The sequence below is a fragment of the Homalodisca vitripennis genome, chromosome 4 (genome assembly GCF_021130785.1).
Source record: "Homalodisca vitripennis isolate AUS2020 chromosome 4, UT_GWSS_2.1, whole genome shotgun sequence".
NCBI classification, from domain to species: Eukaryota; Metazoa; Arthropoda; class Insecta; order Hemiptera; family Cicadellidae; genus Homalodisca; species Homalodisca vitripennis.
The window spans coordinates 108663414-108678736 of NC_060210.1; the positions used below are offsets into that span (position 1 = coordinate 108663414).

General features: G+C 35.3%; 1 protein-coding gene across 1 annotated transcript in view; it reads right to left on the bottom strand.

Annotated features, from left to right (window-relative positions):
- Positions 1-14014: 14014 nt before the first annotated feature.
- Positions 14015-15323, bottom strand: part of LOC124359941 (importin-5) — a 79087-nt gene continuing 77778 nt past the window's right edge. The window contains exon 21 of the mRNA XM_046813123.1: positions 14015-15313. Coding sequence (XP_046669079.1) covers positions 15224-15313 — 90 coding nt within the window. The 3' untranslated portion in view covers positions 14015-15223. The remainder of the gene's footprint in view (positions 15314-15323) is intronic.

The window sequence follows — 15323 nt, forward strand, 5'->3', positions numbered from 1 at the left end:
TATAAATTTGTATAAGGGTCAATAGCCTAATTTAATTTCAATAAACATTGAATCACAAAAAGTACTTGCTCCGCCGGGACTCGAACCCGGATCTCTCACTTGCCGGGTGAATGTGCTACCATTACACCTCAGAGCCCTTACTTTTTACGATTCAATTATTTTGTATTTGGCCGTTTCTGTCACATATGTGTTTAAATAACCAAACTAACATATGATCGGAAGACCAAATACCTGTCAAATGATTTTATATTAATTAAATTTGTATAAGTGGCAATAGCCTAATTTAATTTTAATAAATAATTAAAACTTATATATAAAGATTATAATAACTCTTTATTCATTTTAACCAATTCAAACAAACCGACAACTCCAGCTTGTTTCATCAACAGTCTACTAGTACTATTGACATTACATTATTGCTACACCTAAATTATATTCATCAATTCAGAATTGGGATTTTCTGCAGGAACCAATGGGGAAACTAAATAGGTCCACATCAATAAATAATATAAAAAAGGCAAACTGGGAATACTGTACTGATAATGTACAAACTAGGATAAATGGCATCTCAAACACACCATCCATACAAATTTTGGAGTTGTATGACATTAGAACGAGACTGCTGAACAGGATTCAGGTGAACTAAAAAATGTTTGTTTTGAGTGCTCTAGCCTACTACGCACAACGACATTGTTGTACAATAGTGTCACCACTGGCTGTGTCAGTCTAAAGGCCTGGCTAAACGGTGGCGGCACGCCACGCCACGTCTAAGTTCTAATGGTATGATTATTTACATAAAATCAAACGGAGATGGCTACACGTCACGGCGTTGTAAGGATGCTGCTCTCAAGAAAGCCTGGCTATTCGGCAGCGGAACGTCAGACGTCCCGTTCTGTCTAAGTTAATGGTGTGCTTTACATTAAATGAAATGAGGATAGCTACACGGCAGCGTCACGGAGTCTGGAGAATGAATGCTCTTGAGACTATTCTAACTGGATAGGATGTGACGTTCCGCCACCATGTAGCCATACCTCCACTTGATTAAATGTAAAGCACTCTATCAGAATTGAAGTTTGAGGATTTATATGGTGAATTATTTGTATAAATTGGAATTACCACAGCTTTTTTCAATCTATCTGGAAAAACGCCTGTACTGAAACTTAGATTGATAATAAATGTAAACACTTCTGCTATTCTGGGACATATACGGTTAATCATAATTGAATTTATACCATCAATACCTGGTGATTTGCCATTTTTCAAAGTCCTCACAACTCTCACTACATCTTCACAGAAAACTAGCACCAATAACATGGATGATCTCTCCTAAATATTTACAAAGTTATCCTTGTACAGAAAGTTGTCAAAGCAAGCAGGTAAATTATAAACAATTTCCAAGTTAGTAATCACTTTATTATTGATTTGCAAACAAAAGTTTAATCTCTATAATTCTGGCCAGTTCTATTTTAAATCGTATTCCAAGTGGCCTTTTAATTTTAAATATTATTCTCTAAGGTATTCTTATAATAAAACGATTTAGCTGCATCAATTTATTCTAAAGGAATTACGATATAATCTAAATTTATCATTTTTCAATCCATTTCTAACTATTACTTAATAGTGATATCTTTGTACAATTTGTAATACATATTTGCACTTTACTCTCAAACAAATCATAAGCCTCAGAAGCATTACCCTGCCTATTAACATCAGACCAGTCACCAGAGTCCAGCATAGCATCGAGGAGCTTATCATAACTAATCACGGTGCGAGTAGCCACATTCGGCTTGGCAGTGGTGGCAGGGTGGGCAAACGTACGTATAGCATCAACGATGTCATGTAGTGGTCAGTGATGTCCATCTCCACCACCGCAGCTTCTGCCACTCAGGCTTGTCCGCGACTGTCCCTACAGAACATCAAGTAGACAGGATCGATATATGAACATATCATCTGTTACTCTTGTTGGTTTGTTAATTAAAGATTCAAACACCTAATTTAACCACCAACACCAGCCATCATCAATTTATATTCGCCGACATCATTTTAAATATATCCACTGCTATGCTACACCTCCAGCATGATATCTTTCAATTTTACATGCAATTAATTTAAAATTAGATAGCTGATAAAACATAAGTTCATTATTATTTATCCACATTTCAGTTAATATTACAATACTTGAAAATTCATCCAATGCACTTAACTCAGCTACAAAGCAATCAAAATTCTTTCTCATGCAACGAATATTTGAATGAAAAATATAACAAGCAATTTTAACAGGATGGTGCCATTTCGAAGACACAGATACTTTATGATGCACCTCTTCTGTTCCTCATGAGCCAATCCGAACAATCGCCTTCTTGTTGGAGAAAAAGATGAATTAATAAAATATGGTCAGATCTAATCCCAGTATTCCTTGTTGAAAAATCACGTTTTTTCGAATTTTTTCTAGTTAATAAAAGTTCCTTGTTGAAATGTTGGTCAAATTTAACAATAATACACGTGGTCGTGACAGATGTCCTTCTTACAGACGTGATGTCAAGCGTTAATCATTTCCTTAGAAATTTCATGTTTAAGGCTTTTCCAAAACCAACTCACTGTTTTCCTCTGTTACTCCTTGCAGCTCAAAACAATTGCTACGCAAATATTACTCTAAATCATCAGCTTTGTTATTCAAAACAGCACCTTATTTTAAAAAAAATCTTTATTCTTCAATTTGATTGACGAAGTCTTCTATTTTAGACAGACCAGTCTGGTAAGTACGTGTGCAGAATACCATGAATCAAACTGTAAGGCTCATTGAAATCATGCGCATTGTTTTTGTTCCTCCCGTATTCTGCTCCTCCATAAAAGCAACATCAACTGAGCTAATGTTCACAGTTCACATATTTGCTATCAAACAGTTTCTCACTACATGTCACAACTAACTTTTTTTAAAGCCAGATAAGCACACTTGACAGTTAGACATAATTAAATACACATTAAACAAATCACAGATACAACACAGGAACAACGGATACGAGGATAAGTAGCTATTAATATCAGGTGGAAACACTGATAAAAGGGAACCATGCCACAATATGGCCACACCGCTTGAACTCATCACTGTGTGTCACAGTTATATATACGTAAATACCAAATTATTTTATTAATTGACCGTTTATCCCACAAATATTATAAATGCGAAAGTTTGAATGTTTGGAGGTTTGTCCTCGAATCACGCTGAAACTGCTGTACGGATTGTGCTGGAATTTGGAACAGGTATAGCTTTTGGTCTGAATTAACATTTAGAGTGCTTTTTACCACTCATAGCACATTCATTTCACCAAATAAAGTCGAATTCAAATTGAAAAATTAGTTTGTTTAGATTCGAATGTTATGATAAGAACGACACGTTTCATAATTCAAATTAAACTGGCACTAAACAGCTGTTGACAGCTATAATTCGACTAACTTTCTGAAACATCTTTGCTAATGAAAATAAAAAGATAATGGCGGGCGACTTATTATGCCAAAACACCGAGGGCGAATTTACACGACTAGAACAGACCCATATTGACCGCATCAACTTTTTAGTTGTACGATACACTTTCGTCATTGGGATAAAAAGGCCAACTCTTATTGTTACTGAAGCCATCGAAGAACTTCAATAAATTATCATGGAATATAGGAGGGAAATTCCAATCTTATAAAAACTGTTTCACTTTACGACTTCAGGATCTCAAACCTCTGTTCTTTAAACTTAAATCTAAATTGGATCAGGAGATTGGAATAGCTTTGAGTGACTATTGATGATCTCTAGACTGTGTATTATGTCATAGAAAAAGAATACATAGATATATTGTCCAGTTTTTCAACAGAAAATTGCGTGTGAAGCCGCGGGTATCTGCTATTATCACATGTGTTTAAATAGTCCATAACATATGATCGGAAGACCAAATACCTGTCAAAGAACTTTTAACAGACATTAAATTTATATAAGCGGCAATAGCCTGATTTAATCTTCAATAAAGGTTGAATTACAAAAATTACTTGCTCCGCCGGGACTTGAACCCAGGTATCTCACTTGTGAACATGTTTACTATTTATTAGCATTTTGTTAAACTACTAAATTATATTATACGTAGTATGCAGGTTAATGCTCGGGTAAATATTGAATTAACAAATGCCTGTTTTCAATTTAAAAAAAGAAGAATTTTAAGGATAATTTTACATTAAACTGTACTACTATTACATAGTCATAACTAAAAGGCATAATATTTCTTAACCTTCTGTATGCCGGTCTCTTTGCGTAGATATTGAGTTTACCAACAGCACTCCAAATTTAAGAAATGAAACGTTTACAATCTCTTCTCAATTAATTAATTGCAACAAAACAATATTATATTTCTATACCTAGTTTTTGATCAAATAAAGTGTTAACTAATTAGGATGCATTTTTCTATTCTTGAAAACAAATGTTATTACAGTATAAGATTTAAGATACAGGCGTTCTTTTCTTTTTGGCAGATGTTTCTTTGCCGTTTTTTCTTGTTTAAATATGAAAAGAGCGATCGTGTGAATACATGAAGAATGGCTCTTTTGATTGTTATACTTGGGATACCATAAACTGTATTACTGTTATAAATAGTTTAAAATAATATATATTGTATTTCTTAAACTTCTGTCTTCTGAACTGCAAGAAAGACAGACAGGTTCCACTGACTACTCAAATGTGGCCATGGGATGTTCTCTGCTTCAGATCGGTGGATTTATGACCACGTCCTGTCCTTCAGCTCGACAGGCCACACCTAGTGGCCCATTCAGCTTGCCAGGCCACTAAGTGTGGCTGACTATATTGTGCTGTTATTAAATTCAGTCATCATCCAGTTATGGCTGGAAAGTACTGCAACCTTTCAGGAAAATAAGTAACTACATTTATATTTCTTTAGTTGTAGCCCATACCGGAGTAAACATCTTTCAGAAATATTTATTATCCAACTATCAGTGTTACTGTAGCTGCCAGAGTGTATCCTATCTATTTATTAAAACACTAGTGCATCTGTTGGAAACGAAGCTAAAATATGTAAACTAGATAATATTCTGTTGACACTTGAAACCTAATAGTATTTTTATTCTGCAAATAAAAATACTTTTACGATCAACCTATGACTTAAATTGCATATTAATCGGCTCGTTTAAAAACACATAAAAATAACCCATTAATACAATTTGTAAATTATTTGAGAGTTCTATTTAAATCTCAGTAATTTAAATAGCCGAAAGTGAAATACTGATATTTGAATCCAAGTAAAAGTAACGTACATGGTAACACGAGTGTCGCGTGATTACGTAGATCCCAGCCGGCCACTATGCAAGGCTTGGCGAGCTGAGAGGACAACTAACTGAGACTAAATACGAGTTGAGCGAAAAATAAATTGAGGCCATATTCATGGCCTCTAGATCGCAAAGGGTTAATATATGGCTGGTATTCAAATAACGTTTGTTGAGGGATGTTTTTGTGAGAAAATCGTTTAGTTTACTATTTTAGGATAATCCGTTTCTTACAACATTTGAAACACTTTGTATAAATCATTTGTTCAATAGTAGTAATAAATAAACTTAAATGCATAGAGTACAATGTTAGGTGTCTTAGCAACCAAATATATGACAAGGGTGGCCACTCAAAACCTCTTTTAAAATTCCCGATTATCTAGTCTATTTTGAAATCAAATAGACAACTGTAGTACTGTATTTAACCCTCAAGCTAAGTGCAATGATGAAGTTTTATCGTCACTAGCAGTATTTGCAAGAAATGCCACAAAGCTGCGGTACTCAACCATTTCGTCGCTAGCGATATGCGAGAAATTCGGTGACGATTTATCGATATTATCTATTTTAAGCTCCTTAGTTTTTATATATGTGTCGACATGAAATTGTGTTTACTTAATAACTTTTTTTTCTGTGATGTTTTTAAAATACATGTGTCCAATTCGGGAAATACAAAGATAACAAATAAATACCAACACAGCGCTACCGTGGAGCGGACTGCTGCCCAGTATTGCGAATCAAGAGATCTAGCTAGCGGTGGACGAACTTTCGGTACGAGACAATGATTTTGCCGGTACACAAGGTCGATTTAGTACAATCAACAAATAAACCAAATACTTCCATCTGAACTCTACTTAATTAATTTATCTATTGTGGAGGAGCCTAAGGATATCACGTTACTTCAAAGGAATTTGCAGATTGAGGGAAATGAATATATTTAAAATTCCGTCATTCTTCCTTTGTAAGTAATATAAATGGTAGGTTATGAAATGAGCTTCCAGATTATATTACATTTACGTAAAAATGTATATTTATAGAGAATAGATTTATTTACAACTACGCAAAGTACGATACCGATAAAATGCGAATTAGTGATCGTCTGCTTACTAACGAGGAGCTAAAGTCCGCACATAGAACCAGCAGACACGCTAGCGTTGAAAAATATACACAGAAAAAACAAACTTCTATTATATGATTTATACATTACGTAATTCTGTTGCTATATATTTATAAATAGTTTAATACAAAAAGAACTACAAAAACATTTTTCACCAATCGGTATTTCGAGTACAGCTAATCGTTTTTGTCCACGAATATACAGTGCAGACTCTTCAGTTAATTAGATTACAGTCAAGGATTGGGAAACAAGACAAAGATCCTAATGCACGTTGAACTATTTGGTTTGAACTGGTCGAATCGTTCAAACGATCAAGTGTGCGTACAAGTCGTTCCGTTAATAGTTGACCGGAGAACTAACGGGATTTCCAGCCGTCGCGACGCGTCGTCGAACCAATGCCGCTCTGACGACGAAGACTAATTGACGAGCGTGGGTGATTCGATCGGCTGGCCGTCTGTAGATTGGCAACAATATCAAGTTGCGTTTACACTGGCAAGTAAAATTGCGAGAGAATTTGTAAAACTACTATAGCATAATGTGAACAATATAAGCAATTTTACTCACGAGAATCATCGCAAGTACTTGCTGCAGTTGTATCGCCGGTTGTTCCGGGAGTTCACACACACACACACACACACGAGTGATATCTCAGCAATGTACAATTGAAATATTAATACAGACACTTTTCTCCAGTTATTGGAATCAACTGTCCGGCACTGGTTGCGGCAGCGCTCGCGAGAACTCTTGCGCCCTTTTAGACCAGCGATGTTTAGTTGGACACAAAACGCGCCATTTTTCCGGTGTAAACGCAGATCAGTCGAAATTTGAATGCGAGCGTGATATCAAAACATAACACCACTTCCTTTGTTTTAACCTATGTAATTTGACGACAATCGGAACGTGTATGAGGAGCAATCGTTCATAGACCGAGGCCTCGGCCGCGATACGAGCGGTTAGGGTAATAACGCACTGGAGCGACCGCGACCGGTCGCTAGCGACCAAATTAACATAGACAGGCATGTACCAACGTGCATTGAACGACCGCGACCAGAGCTGTTGGCCGCGGCGACCAGAATATTATTGGTCATGGTCGCTGCGGCCAGACGATGTGACGCGACCACAGCCAACATGAGATGGCATGGGAGAACACGCACTAGTCCGCGACCAGTCGCTGTTGTGATAGCTTCTCTCTTTTTGAGTAGTGTCTTTAATTTTGAGGTTAGGTAGGCAATAATGAGTGAAGTCGATTTCGATACAGAAAAGTTTATTCTGAGTGTTAAGGAAAGGAAATGTTTGTGGGACATGACAAAAGAAGAATACAGCAACAAAAATGAGAGGAAGAAAGCATGGCAAGAGATTACACTGTTGTTTAGCAGTGCAGAAGCAACCACTAAAGAAAAAAATACACTAATTACATTATTTATTTTACTTAGCAAATAAGTTACCTAATTTAATAAAGTACCAGTGTGTCATGTAATGAGAAAAACAACATCAACAAGTTTTTGTTAATTATATTTCATTCTTGCTATTATTAAAGGTAGTGGTTTTGCCATGAAACTGCTCCTTCGTTTGCGAAATATTCTGCTAGAATGTTTCTTGCGTTTGAATTGTATTGACGTGTGTGCGTGCCTCCTCTTATGTTGTCATCACTTGGAAACCTATATAATGTGTCTGCAAACTGGAAACCATCTCTACTTCGTACGTAATTGTGCAGAACACAACACGCCTTAATAATGTCTATAGCTAACTCAATATTAACATTCAAAGCCCGATGGAAAATACGCCATTTATTGGCTAAGATTCCGAAGGTACATTCAACGTATCTTCTACCTCTGCAATGTCTGTAGTTAAACAATCTTTTCTTCATATTAAGCTGCTTTCCAATGAAAGGACACATAATTCTTTGAGACTGTGAGAAAGCATCATCAGCAAGAAACACAAATGGAATTGGTGTAGTACGTGTTTGTGATATTGGTCTGTCCTCGGGAATATCCATAGTACCAGTATTTATTCTTTGGTACAAAGTTGATTGTTGGAATATAGTAGAGTCTCCACATTTTCTGTATGATCCAACATCAACATATACAAATTGATAGTTTGCATCGGTCACTGCCATAAGGATGATGGAGAAGTAGTTTTTGTAGTTATAGTACAGTGATGCACTGTTTGGGGGTTTTACAATTCTAATATGCTTTCCGTCAACAGCGCCTAGACAATTAGGAAAGTTTGCCCTCTTTTCAAATTCAGCTGCAGTTCTTAACCAGTCTTCTTTTGTTGGTTCAGGTAGACATTCCTTCTGTAGAATATTCCATAGTGCAGAACATACTCTTGAAACAATTTCTTTTATTGTAGTTACTCCGACGATAAGAGTGGTGTAAGTCCACAAATGAATTTCCAGTCGCCAGATACCTGAAAATAAGAATCTGAGCTGTACTATTCATAGTATAATTAAACTGCAAATATTTTGGAAGTAACATTATGTAGTACAGCTTGTTACTTTCCTACTAAAATATACTACAAATTGAAGAAAAACAAAACCTCTAATTTAATAAGCGCTGTATTTGCAGAGATACGACTTCACTGGTTTTTTTTTCAGGTACGCACCTACAGAAAAAATGGAAGAGTGTGAAGGATTGTTACAACAGGGAGAGAAGGAGGTTGAGTGGTGGAAAGAGTGGTTCAGCTGCTAACAGAAAAACACCATACATATACTACCACATGTTGTCATTCTTGAATTCCAACAACCCACCAACCAATACCCATTCCAATGTGTCACATCCTCCAGATGAAGATGACATCGATCTTGAAAATACCCAATTGGACCAGGGACCAGAATTTGAAACACCTACTGCAACTACAGCGACGGCAGAGCCGTATGCAACACGGGTAACAGCCAAAAAAAGAAAACCAGAGGATAATGTTGGTCAACAATTAGTAAAAATATTGAAAGAATCAGCTGATGAAAGGCGCAGACATGATACAGAAGTTGGATGTGATGAGGATAGGTTATTCCTCTTGTCTTTAGTGTCGAATATAAAAAAAAGTTCCAGACCATTTAAAATTATCAGTCCGACGCCAAATTATAAATATCATTGAGCAGAATACAGTTCCTACCCAGCACCTAATACTAATTACTCTCAAGGATACAGCACTAATTACAGTATTGATAATAACTTTCATTTCAGCCAACAAACTTCACCTCCACAATCAACAGGAAGAAATGAATACAACAGCAGTAATAGCTCTCCAGTTTTTCAATGTTTTGAACAAAGTGAATAACGTCTTATGATAACCAAACGCCACTTCATATCCAAACTTATTTTTACAATCTTGCACATTGCAATATTACTTTTCTGTAATAAACACAAATAAACTTACCTTAATGTAACAAGTAGCTTTTCTTCATTTCCAATACATGACCGCATTGCTGTGTCTATTCCTCTAATACTATCTGCAATTTTACTTAGTAAATAATCAAAACTAGAAACAGACATTCTTGTATAGTTAAAAAACTTTTCATCATATTGCCGTAACTCACAAAAAAATGTTGCGAATTGTCCTTTTGTAGACCTATATTGCAAAAGGGGATGTACCCAAAACCTCCGTTTTTACGTTTAATGTAACGAGTATACACATGCGCTACAATAGCTATTTCCTCCAGGTCCATATTGCAACTGAGTAGCGACCAGTCAACGTATTGGTCGCACATTATGCGACCGGTCGCGGTCGCTCCAGTGCGTTATTACCCTTAGCGGTGGGCGCTAGATTATGCGGGGACCTAAAGTTTAATGTTTGTGTTGTACATGAGGAACACTCTGACACTAGCCATGACAGATGTGAGCAACAGGGCAGTATCACACGATGGTGCTTATCCGCCAATTTTAGACATTACATGTTTCTCCTGCCACTCAACCCTCAGCCACGCAAACGCCCCCTTCTCGATGTTACTTGTTCTAACTAACCCACTACTTTCTTCTCCAAAAGGTATCTTAAGTTTCGTATAAAAATGACATTCTGATGTACTCAAAAACCGGACTGCACCTCTCATCAAACCATTAAACATTATATTATTCAACGAACCGAAGTCTGAAGCCTGTTTATAACACTGTACATTTTAAGCATGTGCTATCTATCTAACACACGTATTTCTAAATCACTATTCTTCTTCTAAATCACTTCACAATCTTCTAAATCACTTCAAAGAATAAGAGTTGGACAACTTCGTCCGCAGACCCCACTTCGACAACTGAATAATACTTAAGGGCAAAAAACCCCCTTTGTATCGTGTTTACTAACGTTCTACCACGATACCGCTTATAGCATACCACTCGTTTAGTGCCGTCAGAAACGATCGGTCGAACGTGGTCCAACTGGTTTTTGTTGGGGGGGGGGGGGAGACTTGCCACGGCACAAGAGTATATGTCACACACTGCCGTGGCGTCGCGTCTGTCCATCTGCGGATGGATTTTTTAAAATAATCGCTAACCATGTTGTCAAATAGGACAAGTCACACTGACATAACCGACGTGGCGCAACGTTCGTCGCGTCGGCCACCGTCTGCTGCGCTATGCGGCTGGAGCGATCCTTGGCCGACGTCGGCGATGCTACGAAGGCTCGCGCATGCGCATAATAAAGCACCTCCCCAACCCCCTCACCAGGGCACCGCGCGCTCTTGCCACTGCCTACTCCTTTTATTTTATATTTTTAATAATTTGTTTAAAAAACCCCCTTCTAAAAACAGCCCGACACTCCAGGATGAAATGACCGCCAGTTCTAGGTTTAATGAATACTCTGGTGTCATGTTTATATGCAATCATTTTATTTGTTATTATTCATATTATGTTTGATCTATAACAAAATTAAATACGCCTTATTTTAAAAACATAAAGACTTATTACAAAACTGAAAACACCAACACAAAAAATTACAAAATAATCCATTCAAGTGCATCTTATATATAAAAACCAATAGTTTGAAAGAGGTATATCAAAGTATTGAATGCCCTAATTACTAAGTTCATAATAGAAATAGTATTGCATGTAATAATGAAAATCTAATTTTGATAATAATAATTATTAATGAAACGCTCCGGAACAATAAATTAATTTTGTAGAGCTATAACAACCTATTAATTCCACTATCAGTGTATAACTAAACAAATTCAAAGTAGTTGAAATGCATTAGCAACTCCTAGAAAGACGTGGCGTTGGCCGCGGACGCGTGTCTGGTAGTTTGACGGGATTCGAGACCGTCGCGGCATACGCGGACGTTCATACTATGGATGGACGGACGCGACGCCACGGCAGTGTGACATGGCCTTAACAAAGACAAACTCGCTACACTAGTGGAAGTAACCTTATATCAATCGGCGTCAGATGTAGGTCACGAACGTATGTCGATCTTCATTCAAAATGTCACGAGCCACGTCGCGTAAAATACGATGTTTCGTTATTAACCCTTTCAGGGCCAGGACCAAATATGAGATGTTGCACAATTTTTTCACATATCATATCACCTTGTGACTAGTCAAAAGTGCCAGGCTAAAATTGGCGATTTTGCAGTCTCTTAGAGTAAAATTTATAACTTTTCATAAAAATTAGAGAATGACCTAAAATTTGCACCAAATTACTCGTATAGATATATACTATCAACAAAAAAATATATAGATGTAGTTTTAAGTAATTTAAAATTTGAAAAAAATAATGTTGTAATGGATTACATAAAAAATTATTTTTTTATAAATAACTAAAAAAGGAAAAATAATTTACCGTGGGAAGCTATGTTATTATATTGTACATTTAAAAAGGAACAACCATACAAAATTGTGTGTTATTTCTCTCATAAATAAATTTTTTATGACACATTTTGTATAAATACGCATAATTATTGTACTTCGCAACATTTTATAAATGATAAAGCAACTGACTCTTACGCTGCAAGAAACTTAAAATAAATATTCACATTATGGATGTACCGGTAAACAGATGATTGTAGGATCCATAAACAGTTTCAATACAGTTAAAACCCTATTTACCAAGAAATATTTACACAATTTTATTTGAAATTTATTTACACTTTTTCTATTTACAAATATGCTACTTACAATTTCACTCCCGTGAGATCGCAAATTGTCAGTCATTGTAACTACTACACACAATAGCTAAGCAGGTACAGTACGCGCGCTGAAGGTTCGGCTCCGAGTCAACCGAGCAGACTATGGCGGGGGACGGGTGGATTGCCCGATATAACAACTGTTCTGCAGACATCCGCCAATATTTGGCCCGCTGCAGTCTGAATATTTATTGTCCCTGTTCTCAGGATTCTTTATACATCAGTGTTTCGTATTCATTCATCTGTCATAAAATTAGTGTATAAACAATACACCCCAAAACACTTTCTATTCGAATATAATACAATGAAATTCAACATAATTTCATTAAAGTTTAAACTTTAGTTTATCACAGATCACCATTATGGCCTAAAGTGTTTTCAGAAATAAACTATTGCAAAGTGATTCAATGTTAAACTTTCAAATGGTATTGCCGTGTTGCATTTACGTGAATGGGCCATAAACTGTAGGGCAGCGGTGTCGGTGATACATTCCACTTCAGACTAAGTTACTGCTAACCTAAACTATGTATCTGAAAAAGGTTAAATCTAAAATTAAATTCAGTTCATTCAGAAAAACTTTCCCGCTGGTGAAAGTTTCCTGACCAAATAATAAAAAAAAATCCTCACATACAAACTTTTTTGTATCACAATTTTGGCACAGTTAATTTTAAAATATATTTTATTGAAGAAAAGTAATAAAACATTGAAACTTAATACATCCATTAGCATTGGCATACACAGGAAAATAGATCTGCGAAGTTTCAGAATTTTATTTGTACAGGAAGTTGGTCTAACCATAAGTTGATTGTCGAGCGAGAATTAAACATTGCAGTCCGTGACGGATCATTGGAGAGTCAATGTTTTTATTTGGTTAGTAGGGCAACGACAGGGCCGAACCTTCAGCGTGCGTACTGTAACTACTAACACTACTAATATTTACAACCACAAAATAAAATAATGAAGAAGAATCCAGCATACAATAGTGCGATTACACTAAAGCATAAAGAATTAACAACAATAGATCGAGTCAGCTGATAATGTCACGTGACAATTACGAAAGAAAAATGCATAGACCTCCAAAATAAAAATGATATTCATATTAATTATCTAAAAATATACCAGGGAATAAAAAAACAAAACTTTAATCATTTGACGTCGTATTTATTTAAGAAAACGACGAATATTAAGGCGGCAATATATTGCGTATATCCCCGACGGCAATATATTGCCGCCTGGCACTTTTCAGACACGATCTATGGCGGAATATATTGCCGCCTGGCCCGGAAAGGGTTAAACAGTTCTTGATTCAAGAAACAAATTATGTCATGATTTTATAAGTTCTTGGAGACGGAAAAATTATTTTTGAAATTTTCCCAGTTCCCACAAAAATTCCCGGTTTTCCCAGTCGTGTGGCCACCCTGATATGAGTATTTTTTATACTAATGACAACTGTAAGGTTTTAATAAAAAGACTAAATAATTATCGCACCATTTTTATGTAAAATACAAGCTTTTAGGGACAAGTATTTTGTCTGGCACAATTAATTAGGTTGCAAAAAATATCAGTCTCTTTATTAACAATGAAAAATCAATTCATATTCGATCTAGAAACTGCACAAAATTACAAAACAAAAATAGAGGTTTGAAATTATATATATATATAAAAAACAAACAACTTTTGAGATTAATGTAATTTGAGACTAAATGTTAATATTACTGAAATATTCAACTATTAAAAAAAGATAACAGCACAGTCTCACTAGTAATCCAGTAAACTCTTTTAATCTTCTAATTTCAATAAAATAAATTAACTCAACATTCAAAGTACAATATGTAGGAAAAGATAACATTTTAGATAATAACTTTCTATAAAGTCCTGGAAGATTTAAAAGAAACACAAAGCAACTATCTTCATAACAATCGATTAACAATTATTACGAGATATTGAAATAGTTTAAAATTGTTCAGGTAGTTTTATATTTATTTCACCAAATAACTCACTAATTTAACAAATTATTAAATATTATAATGTTCAAGTGATTAAATTCACATATCGTAAATTTAATCTAATAACAATGAAGAAAACCTACTAATTTTTATGGTGTTGGATTATGTTTTGCATATGACAAACAGATTAACTATAACAATAACAAAATATTTCATTTGGAGGCTCCAACATCTACACAAGATTGATAGTAGCTTCAAAATTATTATTATATAAAAAACACTTAGTCTTAAATACAATGTATAGCAATATATATGTAATATCACTCCTTCAACAACAACCAAAACACTAAAACAAGAGTAAAACAGGTGTACAGCACTAAATACATGACAGAAGTATTTATTCAATTAAGCAAGGCAAAACTATACTTGAAGACAAATAATTTTAATATAACAATACATTATACAATCCACTTTGAAAAATAGTTCTATGTTTTACAAATTGCATTTTGCATAAGTGCCAATATTTATTTTCTGTTGCCAGTTTAAGCTAAAACTTTGTATGACTTGTTAATATTTACAGAAAACAGAAACCAATTAATTTATTAGACATGAAATCTTGCCTAGCGTCAAGAAGTAATAGTAATGAATATAAAATAATTATACACATGTTAAAATATAATATGGATTAAATTTTACATCACAGAATGTCTAATGGATATACAAAGCAAAATGCAGGTAATTATTTAGCACAGCTTAAAGCTTGATTTAGTGCTAGCTGTTGTTCGGGGGTGAGCTGTGTGACACAGAACTGGAACATTTCACCGCTACCCTGCAACATT